Below are 26,645 nucleotides of genomic sequence, written 5' to 3' on the forward strand. Positions count from 1 at the left end.
GTGTTATTAAAAGCACACAAGATTTGTCAATGAAAATGCAGCGACTTGATGTTGATACCTTTCTGTAGAGTTGGTCATCAATATTGTGGAAAATGGGGTTATCTCTTCCAGTATTTGCTCTGCTCTGAAGATTTCGGATGGAAGTGAGTAGGAAGATGCGTGATGACTAGACGCACCATGACATTCGCGTGCTGCTCCGAGGCCATAAATCAAAGTAGGGGAAGCACATATAAAACACGCTCATGAAACAGTTTACTCTGTATCATATAGCAAAAGTGGACTTTAAAAGAGAACATTAATGTAAACAGATTTATGGAGATGGTTTTCTCATCTCCCCTGTGCATTTATTGCTCATCTTGGAGAGCTCTGATACCTGTTTTAACAGGAGGCAATGTATTTGAATGGTTAGACTGCTGGCATAGGAGTGAAGCATCCTTGAGAAGTAATCCTGGCTTTGCGGCTTATCTGCTGCATAGTCAGTGCAGCAAATCACTTGGACACCTCTGCCTTCAAACTCGTTTCCGCTGGGACCTGCCAAAAGAATCTATTTTGACAGTATTTCCTACCTGCTATCCCACCTCTACCTGCGCTCCCTCATTTCTCCTCCGCTCGGACAGTAAGCTTGTTGAAGCATGGATCTTCCTGTGGACTGTCTTTTAAAAGGCATATTCTCATTTCTGATACTGTAGAATAATTAAGTGAATCTGCTTTATATGAGAAGATACCTTTTTTCCTGAAATCGAAGGGCAGATTGATTTATCCCGACTATTCATTCACAGGTTATGTATCTGGTATAAATGTGCTGAGCCCAATGGTCATTTACCCACTGGAGCTGAAGTTCCACCCCACAGTAGCAGTTCCAAAGTGCAGCTCTAGAAAGCTCCTGGGCTTCTTAGACCATGGCAAAAACACCAAAGGACTCTGGATCAGGATGTCTGTGGCCATACGCCTTGCACTGAATTACTTATCACAGCAGGCGGGACCCTGTATATCGTTATACGCCAGTACCTTGTCTGCAGGCTTGAAGTCTTGAGAACCTGCAGGTGTTTTCCCTTGGATGCCTTCTATAAAAAGTCTGAGTGATAGAAACCATCAGTCTTTGCAGAGTTTGGTTGTTTTTCATGCCTGAATGGGATCACCAAGCATCCAAATATACATTGCTACCATGTCCTATAAATTCTTTATCTTAATTTAAATCACAACTACATTTTAAAAGCAGGATGAATGTAATGATTCACAGCTGATATCGAGTGTTTAAGTCATTATTATGCTACAAAAAGTATTGTGGAAGTTTAAATTTATAGGAGTGTGAATAATTTTCTGTCAGCTGGGGATTATCCCTTTTAATCTAAAAGGCACTCATTCTCTCCATATCTGAGGTTTCAAAAATACTTGATTGGAATCTGTTGCTCTCCATTGTAAAATAAATCTCCTGCGTGTACAGTGCATGGGAGACTGTAAATGTGAAACTTATTACATTTATTGAAAGTCAAATACTTAAAACTATATCATAAACAATTCAAGTCTCTGAACTCATAGGATATGTTTTCAAAGAGTTGAGTAATGGTTTAGCTGTGTATCTATCTCCTGGAATTGGAGTTTTTGTTTGAAGTCACTTAAATTCTCATGAGTCTAATCCAATGAGGATGGTTCTTTAAAAAAATGCATAGAAAACTTTTGTGGGATTTCTCAGCAGTCTAGAAATTACTTTTCTGCCTGTGGCCTTCTATCTCACATTGGGTATTTGCTGAAAAACTGGGTGGTTCCCCCAGCAATATCTTGATGCCAGGTCTGTACTAGCTATGCTTTTTGAGAAGCTGTGTCCAGAATAATTGCAGGCATATCTGCTGTTCCACGGGTAAGGGTGGGCATTTTTGGAATGCAAACAAGGTATTTGCACAGCTTATACAGGCTCACATGTAAGGTTTTACAGATGCATACCGCCTGCAGCTTCCTTTCAGAGGTCCATGATCTGCACTGCACGAACAAGAGCGTACATCAGAAAGAAGCCATTAAAATACTGTCTTGGAAATTATTTGAATAGAGCATGGTATATATGTGACAGTCAGCCATCCTGGCTGACTTTCCAGAGTCAAGATTCAGGCAATTACGCGCAGAAAAGCAAATTATAATAAACAGCTAAGCTTTGAGTTTTTAGGAAAAAAAGTCACTTTCTAAGCCTAACCTGGGGGAGTGAGCATGTTTTTGTTCTTTGAGGAGGGACAGTTCATCTCCACCTTCATGAAGGGAAGTGGGATCTTAACAACCCCTGGCATATTGTTAAATGTTTTTGGTATTCCCCTCTCCTTCCTGGCTGTATAAAACTCAATCTCCAAAGCTCCATATAAGACCAGCTTACTTTAACCATTAAGGTTAAACGCCTTACTTTTCTGTTTTCATAAATAATAGTAAGAATGACTCTCTCCTAGAGGCCATAGATGTTGGGATGTTCCCTCAAATTTGCCTTCATGATCCTTACTGTGGCTGGATTAGTTTGTTTCTTAAAACCTTACTTGGAGAAAGGTCTGTCTTTTTCTGTAACTCGATTGTTACTTGCTACTCTTTGCAGTAACAAGTCCCAGGATATGGATAATGTGGTGCATTTTGTTTGCTTTCTAAATGACTGCCATAATTACATTGGAAAGCAGACTTCATGTACAGTGTGAATCCTTTTTTTCATTTAGACACTGCTGGGATCTTCAGGGACTATCGGAAGGCACTTTGTTGAGTTCTGAGGTTGTCAGGACATAGTTTTTCCTCTCTTGCAATTACAACCTGCCATGGAGGTTGCCAGCACTTGGTTTCAGTGACAGCTTTCTTCTAGGGGACTAAAGATACTCAAGAACCTAATTTGAGCACAGTTCTCTAAGGAGAGAGAGAACAGAGGAAAGCAAAGCTCGGAGTCTCTTTTCCTGCATTCCAAGGAGAAACAGAGTTCTGGGATGGCCACAGCAAGCCTGGTTCCTGGTCTCATTCCTATTCACCTTTGTGAAGCTGGCACTGCCCAGCACTGCACAGGAGGTGCTCTGCTTCTGTCAGGATTGTTCTCACTAAAGACAAAGAAGTTTTGTATGTGAACAGTTTGTCCTCTGGGATGGTTGACTCCATTGTGCCAGTTAAATAAGAAAACAGTTTCACCCCATTGAAGCTCTTTCCCAGCTGGGCATCCTGGCTTGGCTTCATCTAGGCAGTTTTTTTCTAGTCGCTCCTCTGATTGGGTAAATAACTGGTTTTGTTCTTCAAGGTTACTTGCATTATACCTGTATCTCTCTTTCTGCATCATTCATCCTGATTGCTCAATTACCTTTCTCCTACCTTCCTCAGGAATATTTACCTGTCTTGTTTGGATATGAAATGTTGACAGTGTGATAATTACGGAACTGTGAACAAACAATCCAGAGTAGTGTGGTTTTGTTTTAATAGGAGAACAAAAGAATCCAAATAGAAGAATCAGGTGATCCCTGAATAACAATGGCTGTTGAATTGCAGTTGTTTTCTAGATTCTTCCTGGCAGTTGCAGTCCTTCATTCGGACTCTGTTAAATCCTGCCTGTTCCATGCGCGTGTTACATGCAAGTCGTCAGCGCTAGTTGGAGAGTGCGGACAGAGACTTCCCGAGTTTTCTCTTTCTTCTCGGCTTGCCTGAGGTTTTTCAGTAGTGCTCTTGGTCAGGGACTAAGGGCGTGTCCTGGCTGTACAGACTGTTTCAGAGGCTGGGAGAGGAGCCTTTCCCTGGTAGAAGAGAGCAGAAAAGGAACAGAGTGAAATTCTGCAAAGAAACATTTAGCTAAATATCAGGAAAAATGTCCTGAGAGACACTGGCACTGGGAGCTGCCAGTCTGTGTAATTCTTTCTCCAGGGCCGTGGGAGAAGACCCTGTGACGGAGACATTTTTAACAAGATAGGTAAAATTTTTACAAAAATAGAGCATAAGCAGCAATCCTTTATTGGCCAGAGGTGGAAAAAGGATGAGATGTTATGTGTTGAAGCTATTGCTTCTTCTATATGTGATTTGCTGATACTTGCATGTATTAGATTTGCCATATTCATAATTAACCCCCAGTGCCTCTCATTTGACATAATTCCAGTTTTCATGACCCAGACAGACCCACACTGTCCCTTTGGTGACCTGTGGGACTTCAGTGCATCTTCAGCTGATTTTTCAAATGGACTGAACTGAGTGTTTCCAATGACACTGCAAATTTGATTAATCTTTTGCCGTAGAAGGGCAGTGTTGCTAAGCAGCACTTACCAACATGAGCGGTTTCTCACATTCCGGGACTGCTTTATGGCCTGGCTCACAGACATACCCTCTCGTGCACTTAAGCGCTGTATCTCCATGTTTATTCTCTAACTCTGGATGCCAGAGCACGAGACTGACCACAGTGGGTGGGGCGGTAGGATTTCAGTTTTTGTTGCCATCTATCACTGGACACGCAATGTTTTTGCAGCTATTTTTTCATTCTTTTGTGTTTTATCCTAATTCCAAGACACTTGGAAGCCCAAGGGGCTTTCCTTATCCCTGTAAAATAATGTTTTAAGGTAACATCAGTCAGAGCAGGTTGGTGGTTCATGGATGGATGTTACTTGCTCTTACTCTCAGACGAAGAGTTCCTTACTTCATCTCATCTGCCTGTTTCTTTAGGGGCTCACAGGATGACTGGGCGGGTCCTGAGATTTATGAAATGAGATTGAGAAAGAGAAACTGAGGGACTTTTCACCCACTTCAACAAAACATCATGCGTTCAGCCTCCTCTAGTCAGGAGCGGTAATACATGTTAATCTATGTGTGCATTTCTAGATCCAGAGATAATAATAAACTGTTTTGGTTTTCCTTTTAAGTCCACATCTCTTGTGCTCTGCGGACTTTTGTAGGCTATTGCTCTCCTTTGCCCTTTCCCTGGGCTTGCGTATTAGGCAAGTCTTACCGATTGGAGAAAGCTGGGTTTTGTCATGCGAACAGAATTTGGGTTTGTTGGTTGATAAACTTGCAAGAACGTAACTTCTCAAGGTTAACTCGGAAAGGTTCTCATAAGTTTGGGGATGTCTTCAACTTCAAAGGTCACTCTGGCCGACAGTCTCAGGCCTAACATATGCCCAAGTTCAAAACGGATCCTATGCAAGCATTGCCGATGCTGGAAATGCTCTCTTCAGGGAAGGGGGCTCCGTAGGGCTCTCTGTTCGGTCACCTCATGAATGGAGCCCTTTATCACACCTGACAGGAGGAGAACTGGATGATAGGAAAACAACTTATAACTTACAAGTACAAATCAAAAGAGCTGACAGTAATAAATTATATATGAAGCGTTTGAAGGATACATATACTTACAGGCACATGCCTCTCTACACTGAACAAATAAAAAATATTTGATCCATAAAGGTCAATGCTATACATGAAATTCCCTGCCTTTCTTCTATCAATGCCCAGAGACCACTTGGTGGATTACTTCTGTTCTTGGGCTTCCGAGAGACACATCTGATGCCTAAATTCACCCTCGGTGGTTTTTTGGTCTGTGCACTTCTTACTGTACTTTAATGTAGTCATGTTGTACAAAGAGAATGGTAGAGATGCACACTTAGGTCTGTTTACCTGGTAACAAACAGTATCAAATGCTGCTCAAAAAAGGTTTCTATTTTATTTTGAAAGCTAAGGCTAACTTTGGTAATTGATAGAAACAGGTAAACTCACCTTTTTTTTTGTACATTTATGGCTATAATAGGATGCTTAGCATTGGCAAGGCTCTGCTTGGTTCACGAATACAAATATTAATTATCCATTCAGTGGAGCCTCAGTAAAAGGGTATTTCCTTCCTTATGTACTGTGGAAGAGCAGCATAGATGCTGTGCAAGAGCAGAAAAAAAAGCTGATTCTAGAATTAAAGAAGTTTAGTATAAAAAAAAACCCTGAGATTCTAAAGCCCAGAATAAGGACAGGGCTGGTAGAAAAGATTTACTCCCAATTTTATACCTATAAGCTTATCCCTGATATACTAGAAAAAATGGACGCCTAACATGAAATACTGCATTACACATTTATACTCGCGGCAAGTACTTATTTATGCCAGTTTCATTATTATGAGTAGTGAAAAAATTTCTGATGTCCTCTCAAGTCCTCTGTAGTTGAGATTTGCTTGAACTGAAACAAAAAGACATGGAAGAACTATAAAAATAACCCCATCTGTTCACTGGTTCCTGTGATATGTCTTTACAGTGTTTATTCTGTGTGGTCTTTGGGTAAGAGCATAAACCAGGACTTCTGTCTCTGTTCAGTGTTCCTGTTCGACCAGCGCTCTCCCAGTCCCCGTGGTTCAAACCCTCACCACGCTGTTCGCTGTGCCCCATGTGTGTTTGGCCAGCACCTCGCCCTGTTCTCCTTGCTCGTTAGGCTTAGGAAATGCTGAGAGCTGCCAGGACTCTTCCAAAGAAAGCTGCTCTTGATGTACCCAGCTTGATTTATTGATATATTTTTTTTATTTCATATATATTGTGTTTCCATGGTGCTGACTTTTTACCTTTAAAACTTTATCATGTGGGTTCACTGCGAATGAACATTAATGGTGTGGGAGTCAGTTCCAGACTTGCATCATTACTTTATGTTTAATAAAACAGGAGCTTAAGATTTTGCTGTCTTTCATAGTCTACTGAGTTTTGCACCCCTCCCTTTTTCTCTCTTCTTTCCAGTTTTCTTATCGTTGGCCGAGGGTGTGTAGAAGTACGCAGTTCCTGCATCTCAAAGGCATACGATTCTGACGGGTTTGCACATATGCTTTAAAAGTATTACAATATTAAAAATATTCAAATATTATAATATAATATAAGACTATTTCCGGGTTCTAGAGTAATTGAAAATGCTAGAATTGATATGCAGGAAAAATTAAAATGAGAGTCTCACCTTCCTCCATCTGCAGCAAGATGATGGCATCAGATTTTGGGTTTGTCCAAATATGTAAGAAAAAACAGTTCAAATCACAGCAGACTTAATTGTCCTGTTTTGAATTGTGCCCGTCCTATTTTAGCTTAAGTAGCAGTGGTTGTGATTAAGCCATTCCTCAAAAGGATTTGTTTGGGTTTTTTCTGCCTTTGTTCTTTGTGTCTTATTATAACTTCAGTCAGCTCTTCTGATTAGAGCAATGGTATTCCAGACTTGAGGATGTCAGAGTCAAAACTGCAGAAACAAAAGAAGAAAAGCAAGGCCCTTGGACTTAAAAAAGTTAAATCACTGCACAGTGCGAGCTCTGTATGTCTTTTTCTTGCTAGGCTGAGTTCTGGGCCACACTCCTCTCTGGGCTTTGATGGATGGCAAATTTCCTTGCAACTGTGCAGGTTTGCATAGTACTATATTCTTGACCAGAATGCTTGTCTCTACTGTAAAGACCCTAAAATATCTCCTCTTGCTCAGAAGAAGTTAGGCTGTGCAAGGGATGAATTTATATAGTTAGTACCTCTGCTTACAGTTTAAAGGGTATTTCATGATGTACTTTATGTCCACTGCCTAAAAGGAAGTTAATATTAGCCTAAGTTTTGCATCATTGTATTCCAGCAGAACTTGAAAAGTCATTTGGGCTAAACAAAGACAAATCTGTACTAAATGAAGCAGAAGCATTATCCTCATTTGTGCAAATTCTGCGCGAGTTCTGAATGAGCTAACGTGTCTACACCTCGCAACGCGGCGTAGTAAAAGAACATGAGGTTGTGCAAGCAATGCAGGCACACTACAGCCTGGCAACTGCTCCAGTGGGGACAGGGTGTCTCTGCACTGGGCTGAGTTCAGGCTCAGGTGAGGACCCTCAGCACCACAGGTTATGACATCTCATGGTTTTCTGCTGTGGCAAATTCTGAAGGGATTCTTGGGCTCTGCAGATTTCTATTTATTGTCATTTCATACAGTCTATTAACTTCTGAATGAAACCTTCCTAAGCTAGTAGTTTAATCTTTCCTAAGATATTTTTACTGGTGGTACATGCTGCCCACACATAGGAAGACACAATTCTGCCCTAGACAGCTCTCAATATAAACATAAAAGCATATAAAGAACATGTAATATGAAGGGCAATACTTTAATTACTAGAACTCACAAGAATGCAGCAAGGCTAGAGGAGTAGGCAATGTTCATAGGGTAGGATTAGCCTCATTTGTCTGGAGATCAGAATCAAATGTTGTTTAAAGTCATAAATGAAGAAGAAATGGATGATGTTCTTATGATCTCACCAGGAAAGCACGGCAGTCACACCCCAGGTCGGATTCTCTCTCTCTTGTATTTGTGGAGACCAGCTCCTCTCTGTTTTTTTTTCTTACCCCATCTAAAAATTACAGAAGGTAGCAATTCACACATTAGGCTTTCTGATCTCTGGCATGCACTATGGAGGTGCAAAGTATTGCTACAGCAGCATAATTTATCAGCATTAAAGTCTCTGACATGTCATTCTCCCAATGAAGCTAGCAATGAAAACTGAAAATGGTACAGTGTGATCTCCTTCTGGTAGCAATGAATGTAAAAACAATGGGAAACAGAAGGAAAGTAATGTCTTGCTGCAACCCTAAATTCTAATTTCCAAATCCTGCACGAATCATCTAAGAATTGTTGAGATGTGAGATGCAAGGTAGTGAAAGAAAGCTGTGATCATTTGCCACAGAAGGTATTTGGTTTTTTCCTTATCAATTCCCTGTCCAGAGTTCAAAGCTATTACTTTGAATTTGGAGAACTATTTGGATTTGAAGAAGTGGCTTGATAATATGATGACGTATTTCAGGCTAGGCTGGCAGTGATAAAGGAAGTCCAATATCTTGCTTCTGGGCAAAAACTGCTCACCAGTGGTGTTTAGGGAAATATTGCATGATTGGCCAGTTGCATATTTTTGATCTTTTCCTTCACAGCAAATATTGGCTAGTCTCCATAGCAGGCAACAGGAGGCCTGATATAGCCAGAAGAACAAGAGCATGAAGAGTTGATATCATGAGTATGAGGCTGATATCATGTTGATATCATGAGTATGAGGCTGGCTAAGGTCTGAGTGCCGAGGGAAATATCTTAGCAATGTTATAGATAATGCAAATCCTCAAATTTGCTGTTTCATAGTCATGCTTCTCTATACTATAAAAAATTCTCTGGAAGTATTTCTCACGGACAAAACACTTTTGAAAAGGCCTGTGTTATCTTATGCGTTAGCTTTGTGTAAGATGGCAAAGTGTATAACCTGATGGCCTATGTTATATACATCATCCTGTTTCAATCATGCAGATAGCTCCCGGAGAAATATTCAGTTCACATGAATGCATGTTACATACCTCGTTTGTAAGTGGAGTGGCACTTAATAAATGTGAAACACCTTTGGTTATTAAGATGTTTCAAATTCTTGACGCACTTACAAACAGGAAAGTCACTTCCATAACAAGAGTCGCGCAGACTGCCCCAGGAAATTTTGCAAGCTGAGAAAGACATAATGTGACCCATGAATATCCTAGGTGGGGAAGGAGTGTTTAAATAGCATGAACAAATGACAGGCTGTGTGTAAGTTAGACTGTGATTATCTTCCTGCAAGACATATAAAGGGTATTAATTTATAAAAGGGAGCTGCTAAAGGCTGCGTGACCTATATCCATTCCTTAAGGTTGACTGGAGAAACTACTGAGACTCATGCCTGGGGTGGAGGAGTGCTCTGTGGGTATGTCTGGGATGCTGGCATAGTACCCAGTGGAAAGATACCCACTCTTCTCGCATTTCTTTCCTTATGCATGTCAAAATCTGTGCTTGATCCAGTGGATATCTTACCCCCTTTCCCGGGGATGGGGATGGGAAGCAGCGTGTGCAGAATCTCAGGTTGTGCAGGGATTTGCCAAGCCAAGTTGTTCGTATCTAGCTAATTTATTTCTTTGGTATGACAGTGCGTGAAAGGAACGCTTCTTTAGGCTTCACCCCAAAATCCTGGTTTCTCTTTAAAATGCTACCCCACTTTCTCCGGCTAATGTGCTTGACCCACTAAGACTATTCTCATATGCTGTAAATGCTGGACACCACAGTAGTATTATACTTTTATTGCCTTATTTAGCCAAGAGATTAAATGTAATGTTCAGATTATGTAGAACATTAACTCCTAACAATAAGCAAATAACACATTAGAAGCTTTGCTATTAAAACGTTTAGTGCTGGCTTTGCTGTGGAGCACTACAGGAGCCGTGACTTATGTTGCATGAGGGAGGAGGCACAGCGGAGAAGAAGGCGCTGTACGTTCAGTGCAAGGGTCTCTTTCTTCTGTAAAGGTAGTGCATATAGCTGCCGAGTCCATATGCTGTGTTTATGCGTGCTTTACAGGATATTTTTACACGTAGCTAAAACACTACTTGTAGAGTCCAATTCTGCCAGCCATGGCTGAAAACCTGGGGGTTTTCGATCAGGTAATTAAGTTCTCGCCTGTCTCCTGGTCGCTGGTGAGTGGGTGGTGTCTTGTACCTGTGCCTGCGAGATGGGGCTGCCTGGCTGGGCCCGCCGGAGCCCCGCGCCGCAGCCTCTCCTCCCGTCAGGAGTTGCAATGTGCGAGTCTTGTCTTTCAGACAGTATTTTTATGTGAGCTGATGGTTGCCAGGGTAACGGAGGCTTCGGGGAGTCTCGCGCCGACGCAGCGCCCTGGCCTCGGCGAGCGCTGGGAGCAGATGTTGGCTGCGAGCTGGGGAGCGGGTGACGGCGAGGCACGGCGCTGCCGGCAGCCGCACATGAGGGGAGCCGGAGAGAACGATTTGCCTGGCTGCGCTCGGTGCAAGAGAGCAGGTTCAGGGCTCGCTCTCTTTCTCCCTTTTTTGTTGTAATTTAGTATTCTTGTCTCACCCCACAGGGGTTCCTCAGCCGTCGGCTTAAAGGCTCCATCAAAAGGACAAAGAGCCAACCGAAGCTCGACAGGAACAGCAGCTTCCGGCACATCTTACCTGGCTTCAGGAGTGTGGACAATGAAAGGTAAGGGGACGTTTCTCGGAGGGTGGGGAGGAGGGTGTGCGAGAGAGAATGAGGTATTGATTTCTCCAGGTCGTGTTCATACCTTGCTTATCTCATTCAGAGCAAGGGCCACATCTGTGACAGAAGTAGACTTGCTTAATTGCAAGAGGGGCAATTTTAATTTGTTGGCGAGTATACAGTGCAAGCCCTCCCTTTTTAGGTTAAATAACACGTACAGAGAAGCCTGACTGCTCTGCTTTCTTTTCCCCAATAAATCCTAAGTTGATGCACCAGCATATAAATAGCACACAGATGCAGCAGCCAAAGCCGACTGATGCAGGTGAGGGAGGGAGGGGAGGGGTGCTCGCACCCTGGACTACATTGAACCTCACTGGGTTACACGTTGTATGAACAATAACATAGAACAATAACAACCATAATCTCCGCAGATCCCTCTCTCCCCCTTCCACACACATGCATCTTCAGCATAGCTGTTGACTGCCGTCATTGTACTGAGATGGATTCTCGGCATGTGGCCGAAGCTGCTCGTTCTGTCTGAGCCATGACAGGATCTTTCAGTCCAGGAGGGATGCGTTGCGGGGAATGTGCAGATGGATCAGAGGAAGCGTTTGACATGGGATGGCCAGTACTGGAGCAAATTGCAAGCAAAATAAAGGGGAAATGAGACCTTGGTTTTATTCTTCAGCTCAGTTAGAAAGTAAAGTAGCTCTTTAGTGGGTTTGTATGTATTTATGTACATGTAGATTTATGTCAGTGTGTGCATGAGACAGACATACATTCTAGGTAAATTTATGTGTAAATTCACATGCAGATCAAGGTCATGGTTGGGTAAGACAGACTCCATTACCAACCACAGAAACAAACTAGTGCTTTGCTTCCAAAAGGAAGATCTTTCAACCTTACGTGAGTCATTTTGGGGAATGACACAGAAGTATTAAGTGCCAAGAAAAGTCTATGTCTGAAAAATACGCCAAATTGGACATACACTGATGTAACCATTTTGTAGCAGTGGCATTTTAAAATACCAAGACATTACTTTAGAATCCATTGAGTAAATGCTTCACTTTTAAAAGGAATGACAACTTTTACTTTGTTTTGGCTATACTTACTCATTCGCTGGAGGGGCTGTGAATTTCTGAAGCCCGCAAATGACAATTGTCAATCTGGATTTTTCCTTACCTGACCTATTACAGCCTCCTAAGCTTTTTCCTTCTGGATTCTGCAAGTAGAAGGATTGTGCTGGTCAGTGCAGAGTAATATTTCAGGGGTTACTATCTGGGAAGACAGAGCTGATTTGATTCCTGTGCTGCAGTTTTCACAAACGCTCAAAGTAGGGCACTGTGTTCCATACGGAAGACAAGCGAGTGTAGCCGGGAATCTGCCTACAGTGCTGCTGCTTCGCTCAAAGAACAGGCAAATTAGACAATGTTTTCTTTCTACCTAGATGAGTTTTGTTCCTTTCTGTGAACTGGCAGTATAGGACATGGGAATTAACTGTTTCGGCCAGCCCTGCAGCCAAAGTCATTTTCCCAAATTAAGCTTTGTAATTTCCCTGCCCTCCCCAAGAGCCCTGGAGCTTGCCGGGCAGTGTCCTTTCAGACAGAGCCAGATTTACTGCAACTTTTCTTTAGAGATTCAGTGAACGGCTGTAGTGCATTTTCAGTGTAAAGCTTAAAGGGTGGGTTAGAGGAGAGGTAGCATTTGGCAGCCTTGAATAAAACCCAAGGATTTGCTTATACGAGTATTTAGAAACTGAAAATGAAAGGCTTCCATTAGGCAGGTATCACTCATAAATACACTTCATCTACGATACATAGACATGCCCTGATCCGCAGGAAACTGTCGGACACTTGGTAGCTTTTGACAGCAAGCTTTTCGTCCCCTCGCTTTCACAGTGGTGTCAGATCTATAATGTAAGCAAGTATCTTTCTGCAGAAGATCTTGGCCTTAGGTACAGTTGCTCTCGGAGAGGTGAAAGAAAAGCAGCAGCTGGGCTTCTCAGTCATGCATTGAGGTTTTGGTTATGGAAGATAATTTTATCTTCCTGAACATTCCCATCAACGTCTGCTAAAATGCACAACATACTCACTTCTGTATATGAAAGGGCTTGAGTCTTTTAGTTCACTCTCATGCATTTTCTGCTGTGCTTCCTTGTCTTTCTTGAAATCCAAGAACTGTTTCAAAGAAGCAGCTGGTATTGGAGTATATGCCTCTTAAATATTTGATTCTTGACTCCATCTTGTATCCAAGCTGATTGTTCGCGAACTGCTCCTTTGCTCATGGAAGTAACCATTATAACAGCGTTCTGTTCTGGAGCTTTGTAGAATTTTTGCAGGAGGTGCCATAGCAAAAATGAATAGTGTAATAAATGCAATCAAAACTCTCCAGGTTGAAATATTGAGCTATAGTAGATCATAAATGATTCTGTTACTTGGCTTCTGTATCTCTCAATTGTTACTGTGTCATGCCTCTTAGTTTCTTTATTTTTCCTTTTCTTGCATGTCCTGTTTATCCTGCTATGTACAGCAGATGCGTATGAATATACGAAATGTGCACATACATGTACAGACAGCTAACTAGGTGGTCGTGGTGTGTATGTCGAGCAGAGAAGAGAATATAAACAAACATATCTATGCTTTTTATCCTGTGTTTGATTAATGCATGCATTTAAATACATCATGTAAATTTAAAATGGAAAATTATTACCTCTCCTACAAGAGTGAGAAATTTGTGCAGTGTGAGTTTTATAACAAAGGAAAACAAGGAAATAGCATTAAACGTTGGAAAAGTCACAGAATGTCTCACTGGCATCAGTTCAGAATCGCCTTGTTAATTCTGTGCCAGTAGAGTCTGGTTTTCGTACCTTGCTTTGGCACAAAGAGAACAGCCGGGTTCCAGTGGAGTCTTGCAGAGCTGCTCTTACAAAGCGTGGTTACTGCGTCCCGGGGAGGAGCTGACAGCTCTGAAACGTCTGGGGGCGAGTTGACGTGCCATCTACCAGGGTCCCGTGTCCTCTGCCAGGCAGCTGTTTGCAGTTCTGCCATGGCGTGTGCGTGTATGTTTGCAGCAACTATGAAAACTCAGAGAATTCTGGTTTAGTAAAACCTTGGCCAACCATTTTTTGTCTATAGAGAACATCTGAGGAATTGCTCAAAGGGGTGTGTTAGAAAAATACACTGATTATAGTCAAGCAGAGCTTATGTTTGTAGAAAAAACATGGTTGTTTCTCATGGTGTTGGATTTTACGTTAACTGAGAAGAGACCTTTTTTTTGAAAAAAAGGTGGAATAAAGGGTTTGCACTAACTTCAGTAAATTACTGTGGGGTTCACATTGATGTAGTTGGCCAAATTTTGCCAGTCTTTTGCATATTGATTTTTTTCTAGGAGTCCTGTTACAGTAACAGTAATAAAATTATTGATTGTGAATAAGAGAAACAAAATCAGACCAAGTATAACTAGTATTCCATATGAGAGGTGCATTAATCTGGTACAATCAGTTTATATAAATATGAGATTTAAAGAAGAATTGTGGAATGAGTGCTCCTTTCAATTTGTTGGCTGGTCAGATTGCTTGTTAGAGCTAAAAAGGGTTCCGTTAAAGTGGCTTTTTGCTAACAATGTCTCCTGCATCCTGATTTATTACAGCAGCTAACAAAGTTTTTATCATGGAGCACTGAATGTTTGTCTTTGTAGCGGCCTCTCTGGAATCAGCCACAAATCAAGCATTTGGCAGATGGATTTTTCTTAATTTGACCCACATTTCTCCTACAAAATCTGTGATGGAGAAAGTTTCTGGGTTGGGCTTTGGGCACAGGGAGTAGAGCCAGAGAACTGAGAGAAGGTTATTCTGCTGCAGTTGTTAATTACTGTTGTTAGGGCATTTCTGATTGTTTTCTTGTTGTAGTGACCTTTTCAGTCACTGCTGTCACTTCGTTACAGTAATCTTTTAAAAATAATTTCTGACAGTTTGTCAGGAATTTAGAAAGTAGGTTTATATGGGCGTTGTTTTTTTTTTAATCTAAATACATGAACTTGCTCCCATTTCCTCTGAAACTGGGCAAGGCTGCCGTGATTTTACACTAGCACCGAGAGGGCAGGGACGCAGTATCACTTCGTGGGACAAATACCTTCAGACTGTCTTGATGGGGTGGAAAATGGGTGCTCTGTGTAACTCCGTAGTTTGATGTAATCCCCGAGTTCATCATTCCTAGGGACACTTTTTCTCAGTGCACCTAGAATTCATTTAATGCTAAGGGACTCTCAATTACTAACATTTGTGACTATTTTGCAAGGTTTTTTTCATAATTCCAGAAGATAACGTTCTATTTAAGCTTTTTCTTGGCACAACAAAAGTCTGAGCATATGGTTGATTGTTAAATGAGCCTCAGCCTTGGAAGGAGTTCAGCCGTGCATTAATAACAGCAACGACTTGCACTACTGCTACTTCCTCTTTAAACAACTATTTTTTTTAATCTCATCAAAAATTTTTGCTTATAACCCAAGAGGGAAGAGGAAGTGTACAAGTCATGTACTGCAGTGCATTTAATTCCTAATCTAGTGCTAATGCAGTCTGCTGTATGGGTTTTCAAATGTTCATAAAGCTTATTTTGATGCAATAGGAGAGCATCAATAACTTATGAACGTCTGTACTCTTGCAGTAAACTTAGTTTGTGAGTTCTTTTTAGATCTAATTATCATTTGTTTATTCCCAACAAACTTGATGTGCCAAATATTTTTAGGCATGATGAAATTGTTTAAGTTTGTTGAGAATATGGTGAGCGCTGCATTACAAAGGATGAAGAAGTCGCTCTGTTTCCTTTGGAAAGCGGAATGACTCATCCTGCAGAGCTAGGACACTGGCAGACCCCAGAACGCATGAAGGGCTTTCAGATCCGTGCGAACAAGTGCTGGAGAGCTTGCTCTCTCTCCTGCCTCCTTACTTAAACGGCATTAGCCAGTGAAGCTTTCTAAGTAGGAAGACTTACAATAGTAGGTGCACAGTGAAGGGTGACACTAATAGCACGTTAAGTACAGCGCAGGGGCCTCTGGTTTTCATGATAGTGAAAATATTTTGAGGAAGCACTGCTGCGCTTGTATGGGGAAACCATTCGGCACTGTCAACAATAACTGAAATGCAAAAGAAAACATCTTGCAAAGTCAGGAACGGGAGCATCCAGCGGGTAACAACGTCAGCTTTCTCGTGCAGCGGGTAATGTCTGTTCCCACTCCCCCCGCAGTCGGGGAACAAATGTAGGTAGATAAAGATTCAAGGACAGTCTCAGGATTGAGACTGGCCTCATATAGAACCTGCATTTATATCAAGGCTAGCTTTTCCTGGAATATGCAAATCAGCCTTTTAATGGGGTTCCTTTGCAAAATATTTCTTGAACCAGAAAGTTAATTACTGATCTCTAATTAATGGCTATGTTAGGAGGCTAGAGTAAAATCAGAGAGAACTGCTTTGAAGGAGAGATGCAGGAGGAAATTACCAGTTCTCCCCAGAAACAGTTCTGTGTCTCATCTCCTTCTCATGGTATTAGGAAGTTTAGAAACTGGTTTTCAAATATTTTTAAAAGGATAATGCTCTTAATGGAAAGAGGGGATTTTGGAGGGTTTTTTTGGGAGGCATTGAAACAAAAAAATAATCCTTTATATGGAAGAAAGACTAATACTCTGCTTTGTAAAAATAATGTACAGTTCCCTTATGCAGGTGGCTTGGGTTTCCATTGTGTTAAGAGTGGCATTTATTCCCCGTTGGAGTCAGTCTGATGCTGCAGTGAATGGCTGACGACAGGGGCAGTTAGAGCGGGATTGCGTTTAAAACTCGGTGTGGAATCGGCGGTTTGGGTCCTCCTGAGCACGGCAGCCCCGGCAGTGACTCGGCAAAGCTCGAGCCCTTCCCCGGACAGTGTTCTTTGCATTGCATTTGCTTGATTAAGGGAAGTAGAGCTCCTGGTAAATCTGGAAGGTTGCAGATCAGTTGCACCGGCCCGTGCATATAGAAAAATTTGTTGTAAAGCCCCATTCAGCAATGTGCTGCTCCTCGTGGCTAAAGCCATTTAATAACCCCAAGAGGGGCAGAGGGACTGAAAACAATGTGGTGCCTGTCCGCCTCTCCCAAGGCAACAGCAAGGTCTCAACAATTTCTCCTGTTAAATTGGCTTTTGCACATGCATGTGAATCTGTGATTTTGTCTGAGGCTACCTGAGGTAAAAGTATTTGACATTCTCAAAGAAATATGTAAACACTTCCCTTATCCTACATATTCAAACTAACTTCCTACTTGAACAGGGAGGTCATGTCTAATATCTTTCAGTAAAAGACTACATTAATTCCTAGAAATTTTTCAAGCCATAGTAAAATGTCAAGGGAAGGGCTAAGAGGCTGGAATTATTTTAATAGTCTTCTTCACGTTTCTCCGCTTCCTGGTTTCCTAACAGCCCAAACAAACAGCGCAGTGCCCCACAGGGTACAGCTTGCGCTTTGACTCGACTTGAGTCATGTAGCAAAATTATAAAATCCTTCCTGCTTAGGCATATGCAGCGCTACTGGAATAATTGGCTTCATGCATCTTACAATTAGCTTGCAAAAATATGTTTTGCATTCCTGACCTTTTCTCTATAAGCAAGGCCATTGTTTCACTGTCCTGCTTAATTACAAAATATAGTGTTGTGTGAGGATAGAGATGACATCGTTGTATCGTTGGCTCTAATTTGACGAGACATCATAATGGGGAGTTTTCATACTGAGGGCACTGAATTAGTGTAGCGTGAAGCCACATTTCTCTAAACCTACTAAATAAGGAGAAGTTAATTTTATGCTCTATCTTTCTGATGTTTGTAATCAAAGCATTGTATTACAGCTGCAGATGGTTAGCATTTGAAGAATGTTTGGTAAATGCCGACAATCGGAAGGCATTGTTTCTGCAGCGGAAGATCAGGTTGATTAATGGATAGAAGGATGCTTTCTTTCATTTTCCTGTTCTCACAGTCTGAATACATATTATTGACTCATTTGGCCATTGCCTGGCAGACATGGTGTGTGGTGCATCAGTGTACACCTCAGGGTTACAAGCAAATAGTTCTGTTCGTCTCCTTTCAGCAAAGACTCTGAGCGAGCGTGACAGTTAAGTTGCACCGAGGCTGATGGTGTCTTGATATTCTTCACATCGAAGACAGATACTGCTACTCCATTGCATTAACATTTTGTTTCCAAACAGACCATTTATTCTGACTTTGCCCTGGTGAGTTTTTCATGTGCATGAATTTCAGTGCAATTACATTAGCATTACTCTTCATGTCAATAAACTCAAAGAAGAAAAAGAGAAAGAAAATGCCATCACTACAGCTTTTATATCAGAAGACACTTTCTGTTAGTTCTAGACTCTTCTGTTAGCCTTTTAAATTATTATTTGTTTACAATAAAAACTAAGATACTTCTATCCCAGGCTTGAACATTCTGGCACACAATGAAAACTGCTCATGATGAACACATTACTTTTAAACTAAGAGGAACAGTCTTGCCTTCCCCAGCCCACTGTCTCCAGCCCACGTGTTCCCCTCGCAGCAGATCCATCATCACGCAATCTTAGGAAGGTCAGCAAGTTGATTCAATGGGAAGTTATTTTTTAGGGCAGTGATTTTCTGTTTGATTAGGGCACTGAACCAACTCCTGTAACTGCAGAGTAACAGGAGGAGGCAGAAAAAGGACTTTTCCTTCCAGTGGCAGTGTGCAGTTGCATTTAATGAGATGCAATGTCAAACTATACTCTCAGCTTCTGCCCCTAGCGCTGTGTAGGCACGGGGGAGGGATATCCACCTGGCATCTGCCTCAGTTTTCCATCTTTCAGAATGGAATTTCCCGTCGCATAGGAGAGGTACATTGCTTGATGGATCAAATTTTTCTGTCCTCTACTCTGTCATTACTATTAGTATTAGCAATAGATGTCTTTCTCTGTTGGAAGGAGAAAATGTTTAAAAACAAGTTTTGCTGTGTTCTTTATTGAAACTCTGCAAAACCTTCATTGGAAAATCTGTGTGAGGGGCAAAGAGAGAGTTGTAAGTGAACATACAACAACTGAGGTGGGCAAGGTTTTCAAGCCTTTGTTCAGAAAGCTGGAAGACGCAGATGTTTGACATGTATATCTTGTTATCCAATTTCATATTGCGGTGGTCGTGCACAGAAATCCGTTGATTGTAGCTGGAGGCAGCCTGTGCGTTGAGCTCACTGCTGGCAGTTAGTTGTACAGAGGACTGGATATAATGATGTTCAAGACTTGTGAATATAAAACAACGATGTCAAGTTCATCCATCAGCTGGGAGGGAAGAAAAAAACAGACTGAGGAAAAATATGCTGCTCTGTCCTTCCTCTTTACCATACTCTTTAATATACCTTATGATATGGAGCCTCTTAAATGATTATTAGGGAGATTTCAAGTAGATGATTGTTCACATATGGATATCTTCTTATGATATGGATATTATGATCTTATTTATCTGGTTGGCAGTGTTTATAATTTTAATTTTCAGTACAACTACAGAATGCCTCACTTAGGTTGTCTTCAGCAAAATTCAGGTCAGGTGTGATGAAAAGAAGCAAGAACTGATTTTAGTTGAATTAAACCGGTGCATTTTAGCTGGAATTAAAATATAATTTGTTTAAAAATACTTAACTGATTTGAATTAAAGCCAGAAATATGAATTCAGCTTTAATCCACATGTGTTATGTAAGTAATTATATGAGAAAGGGAATGTGGCATGCATTGTACATGATTGATAGTGTGCAGGAGGGTGGCATTCATTCACAAAATGATGTAAATGTATTAGTAATTATGAAGCCATAGGTATTATATCAGACTGTCCCCTTTGCTCACATTTACAAATGTCTCTGGGATTATGTTGGCCCTGTACAATAGCCCCCGTGCTCCACTGCTGGTACATGAGAGATTACACACATCCCCTATCTGAACCATTCAGTGCTTCTTCCCCATAGGAGTCCCTCTGCAAAGTACTCCTGCGGTAGTTACCAAATGATTTACATAAATCTGTTGTATGTACCTTGAATAATTAATATTTTGCTGGCCTTGCTGTGTAGGGAGATTTGTTCCATTATGGATGTGTTTGTTGCTATATAGTAACACTTTAAATGGTGTGTATATATACAGAGAGAGAAAGAGGGAAGGATTTATAGATTGATTTTTTTTTGTGAGAACAGAATTTTTAAAAAATGCATTGCTTCTGAGAATTGAAATGAAAGGCTGAGGGCTGCTATTAGCTCATCTTGGAATCTGTTGTTTATCCTCTGCCTGGGCATCATCCTCCTGGGCACTAACGAAGGCCAAGCGCCGTCCTGTCGGGACGTGAATCCAGGCTGCAGGGCAGGCTCTCTGTGAGCCGGGATGTGACATTTCCCTGGCGAGGGGTAACCTGCTCCCGGTCTGCTACCTGCGCGCTGGATTTCCCTCCAGGCACAGAAAAACCAATTCTGCAACTAGTGCAGGGTGAGACACAGATGCTTTGGAGACTTTTCTCAGTTATCCGGTTCTCTTGAGTCTGTAATATGAAGAGTCTGGAGTGTGTGTGTGAGATGTTTGGCATTGTCAATCACAATAACAAATGTTTCTTGCTATCTTGTGACATATGAACAATTTTAGTCCTGGCTATTTCTAAAACACAGTAAGAAGATAATTTGAATTCAAGTTGCCAGTTGCTTGCATTTGGTGGTACTTGGATCAAGAGGTTCGGCTTAGGACTATTGTAAAGGGAAGAGATTTTGCAGTGTATCGTTCCTCCTACACATTCACCGAATCAGTGGAAGAGACTGAGGTATAAAATTTGGCTGTTTGTGAGCTCTCTTTTATTTTAACTTTTGTGCTTTCAGAAGATCAGGTTTGCATGGTTTAAAAACCACATGGCAGCATTTTTTATTTCTTTTGATACATGCTAAAATGGTTGCTTTAATGCTATACCCTAACAGTTACTCACTGACATGGCATTGTTCACGATTGCCCTGTACTGTGGCATTCTCACTGTACCTTTTATTAATGCTCTAAGTAAACGTGGAAGTAGATGTTGTTTGTGCCGTGTCTGTGTTGGTGAGCATAGAGGGTTTGACCAACAAAGTGTAATTAGCAGGGTGACACCAGGCTGCATGGGAGTGCCTTGGTGGGTGCTGGATGCCCAGAGGTACCCAAGGGGAACCGCCGAATGCTAGCCATGCGGTTCCTGAACTGGGTATTGCCTCTGCAGAGGCTCTCTGCGTGAAACCTCTTCAGCTCACCCAGAATTAATTATTCACTGATCATCACTCAGACCTTATGGATTAGGGAGCAGGGAGGAGGGTTGGCAGGGGGTGGATAAAAGACGGAGCAATTTGGATTGCAATTAGTATTTCATTTCTTTCCTTACTCCCTGTTTGCTTAAATTGGAGATTGCATGTTAGAACCAAGCAAGGATTTATATCCCAGCAGTGGAGTTCCCCGTGCACCAGAACCTAGCAAATCCGCTACAGTCTTTAAGCGTCCCAAAGGGGTAAAACACTCGGTCAATCTGGGGAGTTGAAACACCAGGGGAGCAAGTTTTGCTTAGAAAACGTTGCAAGGGAACAGCAGCGCTAGTCTGCCAGAGCAGGAACACTTCACTAGCCATATCCTGCCCTTATGATAAGAGCATTTAGATATTGTCTCTCTCCATCCATTATCTATCTTCTCCCCTTTCTAACTCCTCGAGTGTGCTCCTTGCCAGGAGTCTTCTCTGGGGATTACAGCTGTGGCAGATCCATAATGGATAGCGAAGCCTGTCTGGGTAAGCAGTCCTGCAGCAGACAATGAAAACCCCAACCCACTGGGTGCATCGCCCAGTCGCAGAGAATGTAATTTTAAGTTTAGTCATTACAAAAATGTTAGCCAACAGTTGAAAGTCTGCTTCACTGGTGAGATTGTGTCTAATGTTGAAACCTCAAAGGGTTTTCTTGATTATACCAGTAACCACAGTCTGGGTCACACTTTGCAATAATTACCCTGATGTCTGAAAGGTTGTTAGAAAGTCCCTAGAGGAAGGGGCCCAGTTGCATTGCAGAAGAATTTAGAGGTATATGCTGGCAAACCTTCAGCACTTAGAGATTTATTTAAGTTGGTTCTTTTAATTGCTTTCTTGCATCCCTATTCTATTATAAGCTCTGTGAGCCATCTAGGGAAGTAAGTCTAGCTAATATTAATCTCCTCAATCCTTCTTCCTTTAACTAGTTACTCTTGCCTTCATTTACACAGACATTTGAGCCCTACAGAGTGGGCAGTAATTTTGATTCTGTTTTAACATGTTCTAACAGAACAGGTAACTTAGGAGAAATCATCAGCTGACTTCTGCATTTGATTTTTTTTGTTAAACTCTCATCTCTTAAATGTGGCCTATGATCTTTGTATAACATTGCTGTTGCCCAAGACTGTTGGCGGCTTCTGTGATATGTATTCATAAAGCAATTCCAGGTCCTTGAGTGAAACCTGCAAGAAAAGGGCAAAGAATTATTTGTCTTTTTTTCATTATCATGGCCCTCTTGTACCTGTTCTGACATGCTCTTGAGAGAAGTTTTCTTACTTGATGCCTTTATATCTGAAGCTCTCTTTGTATACACCAAGGCAGGGTGTCTTGCCCTCCTTAGATAAAGTCACTCATATTGAGGCTATCACGCACTTTATTAGCCTCAGTTCCAACCCCCTCACACAACAGGCAGAGCAAACGTTTTGATAGCAGGGGAATGAGAAAACAGACCGATGGGAGCAGGTCAGAGTGATGGCCCAGGGAGCCCAGTGCCTGGTGCCAGTTCGCGGTTGGCTTATTCCCTGACGTGAGAGCTTGGTTATCTCTTCTGAATGTTATAGAAAGTTTCGTTGTCTCAAAAAGTAATAATCACAGACACAGTGAGATGTATGATACGTTATTTTAGTAAAAGACAGTAAATAGAAACAGACGGTTTATTTCTTATTTTACCATGCATTATTTGCTGATAATTTGCTAAAGGGACATTTGTCATGTCACCTCTCCTTGTCTTTTCCAGCTAAAAAGACTCCTCTTAGACTGTTTTCCATGGTTTGTATACTTCTTGAAGCTTTCCCTGATAAATATATTGCACATGTACATTAGTGTGCCGTTGGAAGAAACACCTTTCCTACACCTGTTTTTCCTGAAAGCACTGACATACATGTTCTGTGCACCTATAAGATAGCTGTCTTAGGGGAGCTGGGAGCTGCAACCGAGAAAGACTGAAACATGAGAAACATGAAGATGTTAGTTTGGTAGCACCCAGATTCTGCCCTTCTGGGGTCTTAAGAGAAATTCTGGGGTGGGGGAGGAGGGAGGACACGGGGGCTGGCGGGCTGCTGGAAGACTTTTCAGCAGGGAGCGTTACTGAATGAGCAGTACGAGGATCCCGGTTCGAGCAGTGTGCGCAGCAGCACAGCTGTGAACTGTCGGCACCTCTTCCCTCTCCAGGGTGGTCAGGCCGTTCGTGTGAATGGTGCTGATGGCTGAGACCTCAGTGCCGTGGCTGTAAGAGTCCGTGTCGGGTGCCTTGGCGCTGTGGCGTTGCAGGCACGTTGAAGTGGCGTGGCCCAAGCCTCTAGCAGATGGACGATGGGCTGCGCCTGAGCGCAGTGCTCCTGGTGAGCGCCCAGAGGGTGCCGGCTGCCGCCCTCCCGCTTCGTTCTCACCTCCGCTCCCCCGCGAGCACCCGTCCAGGGCAGAGCTCTCTGAGCAGCAGCAGCAGGGGCAGAGGCTCCAGGGCTCCGGTGGGACAGAGGCTGCAGGGCTCCCACGGGAACGGAGGCTCCAGGGCTCCCGCGCCACCGGGCACTTCCTCAGCCCAGGCACAACGCGACCTGCTGCCTTTACTCCACCCTCCCTTTCCATCTCTGAGACTCCTTATCCCTTCTTGTCTCGGAGGAACATATTCTTTTGTTAAAATGAAGTGATATAGAGTCAGCATTACACAGAGGAATGAGTTATAAAATAATGGGGCTAATAAGCATGTAAAATTACCTGACTGTACAAGAGTGCAGTCTATGGAACAGCAGCTGCAGCAAATATATTCAGGTTATCAGTGTGTGGCTATTTTGTGCTGAGAGGGCTTAGGTGTAATGAGAGTTACTGCATCACGGGAACTCTTGGCAATGAATAGTGACATTTTCCAATAACAACTTTTAGAAATGAAAAAAATCCTCTGTGTGAATGTAGCTGTGACTGACAGCCTGGGGATCTCCTCTCTCTACCCTCACAACAGGTAGAGCATATGTGGTGATGGCAGCTTTTCCTACGCCTCCCAGACAACACGCCTTGAACCCCCGCCACAGAGACCTCTGCGAGTGGCAGCCGGGCTGGTTTGTCCCCCACTGCTCCTTAGTCTACGCGTGCCCGGGGGAGACAGTCAATTACTGTCACTGGGGTCGGCGGCTCTTTGAGGATTAGGCACCTGCTGCTGAGAATTGGACTCAGGTCACCAGGCTGGTTTCAGGCAACCAAATGGTAACTCCTAATTTCTTTAGTCCTACACCGCTACCTGTGGTTTGAAGACTGATCAATAATTTCCTGGACTAACTGTCCTGGCCTTGGTGTTCTGAAACTCAGGTTAGATTTTTTTTTTTTTTTAAATTAAAATGCAAAACAGGACTTGACCTAAATAATTCCACCAATCCAATCATGAGGCTGAAGGTTTTGGAAGTATCAAATTCCCTTAAACATGTAAGATAATTCCACAGTCCCTGATTTCACCCAGCCCATTATCCTACTTTGTTCCAAATCAGCACGTGTCATTCTTGCTCCTGACTCCAGTAAGTTACAGGCTAGAGCAACGTGTCAGTATTTTCAGAATAGGATGAGTGCTGTATCACCTGCACCTCTGGCATTTTTATTTTCTCCTATGTGATGTATTAAAACCACAGACCTTGTTAACAATAAGCTGAAAAAGCATCATTCAGCTCTGAGTAGTTTTTCTGGACACTTTTCTTCCTCTTACATTTTTTTTCTTTCTATAAATGTCAGTGCATAAAGAATGCAGGATTAAATTTGATTTGTGCTATTGGTATTTGGTACATAAAGAATAACACTGTTTGGTATCAGTAAAATATACTGGAGAAATTGACTTCTGCTAACTCTGTTCATCCTTATAATCGAGCTAAACATAAATAGATCTTCAAAACCCATTGTATACTCTGTGGAGATTAAGGCAGGCCAACTGTTTGAAACAGTGATTAGTAAACTCTTACTCTAATAAATATTGTGAACTGGCATTGCAATATTCCTGTAATCTGACCATTGTTTACAACTATTTGTAAACCTTAAAAATTACGCTTATTTTGTCTCACCTGAAAAAGTGACTTCATTATTTTTCTGTTGAAAGATTATTTGAGTGACTAATCACCTGACCAAAAAAAAAAAAAGGTCAAATTCAGCAGTTTATGAAGATTACTTAGGATAAGCTATTTTGTCCAGTGGTTTTATCTACCATTTGCATCAAAAAGTACACTGGAAAATGTTTTATCCCAGTCAAGTGTCTAGCTCTGTGTAGTTGTTTGTTGTGCTGCTTCTGAGGTCACAGAGCTCCGATTTTTCTGTGTCATGGCATCCAGTTCATAGCAACCTCGTCACAGACCCATTTTAAAGGTTCTACATGTCGCTCCCATGGTCAGCTTAATTTTGCGTTAACTAGAAAGAGAACCAAGTACATTACTAGGAATTTTTGTCAGCGGTGGCCCCTTTTCCTGGAGCTCATCTTTGCACTGCCCTTTTCCATGATACAAGAGGTCACATTATTCCATGTCAGTAAGTTTGCAGAAAAATCTAGCCTTTTTGTTATGGTCATAAGCTGCTCTCTGTTGCTGAGCTGTAACAAGCTGAGAATCTGCTCAATGGTAAATTGTGAGATTGCATAATTATGGCTTACACAACACGCACATACACACGCAAACAAACCAGGGAATTAGTATGTGTGGATGGGTGAGGGAAGTCTGCGTTGTACAGCTTTCATCACTAGTATTCCCCGTGAAAGGAATTCCTGCTACTTAATTTAGTAACACACATATCTGATTTTCAGTTTTCTGGAGAAGTTGGGAAGGAATGTGGCTGCTTTTGCTTTGAGCTTAGGGAATTTCTGCTGTTGCCACTCTTTCTAATGACTCGGAAAGGTGGTGAATTTTCCTGAGTCCACATACTGTCTTACCATTCTTGCTTGTCTGCATGCAAGGGAGTGGTTTTCCACAACAACAATTGGCAATTAGAGCTCTTATTTTAAATAACATGAAAATAAAACAGACTGCTCCCACCCTGGACTCTGCAGATGGGCAGTGTTTTGAATCATGCTTGAATAATCACTGATACTAATTATAGAATTCAGGGAAGACGGCGGGGCTGCTGTGCTGCGTCCGACCGGGGACTGGGGCGGGAGTGCGCGAGGCTGTGCTGGGCGAGTGCTGTAGTCTTCCAGCACAAACTCAAATGCAGCAAATCAGAATAATTTATCGGTTGTGATTTCTGCTGTTCGCTTTGTCTCTGCTTTTCTTCCCCTTTGCTGCCCTTGCACTTCCAGTAAGGGAGCCTGTAACAGCAATGTAGTAAGCGCTTGAATGGCTGGAAAATCCTTTCAGAGCAAAGAAGATGTGATTGTTACTTATTTATTTTATTTTTGGTTAATACAACTGGAATACAAATGGGGCT

General features: G+C 42.1%; 1 protein-coding gene across 1 annotated transcript in view; it reads left to right on the forward strand.

Moving 5' to 3' along the window:
- DAB2IP (DAB2 interacting protein) overlaps positions 1 to 26,645 on the forward strand; it is a 207,630-nt gene that overhangs the window by 78,492 nt on the left and 102,493 nt on the right. Inside the window, exon 3 of the mRNA XM_075170781.1 lies at positions 10,826 to 10,944. Coding sequence (XP_075026882.1) covers positions 10,826 to 10,944 — 119 coding nt within the window. The remainder of the gene's footprint in view (positions 1 to 10,825; positions 10,945 to 26,645) is intronic.

This window comes from Calonectris borealis, chromosome 21 (genome assembly GCF_964195595.1).
Source record: "Calonectris borealis chromosome 21, bCalBor7.hap1.2, whole genome shotgun sequence".
Taxonomy (NCBI): Eukaryota; Metazoa; Chordata; class Aves; order Procellariiformes; family Procellariidae; genus Calonectris; species Calonectris borealis.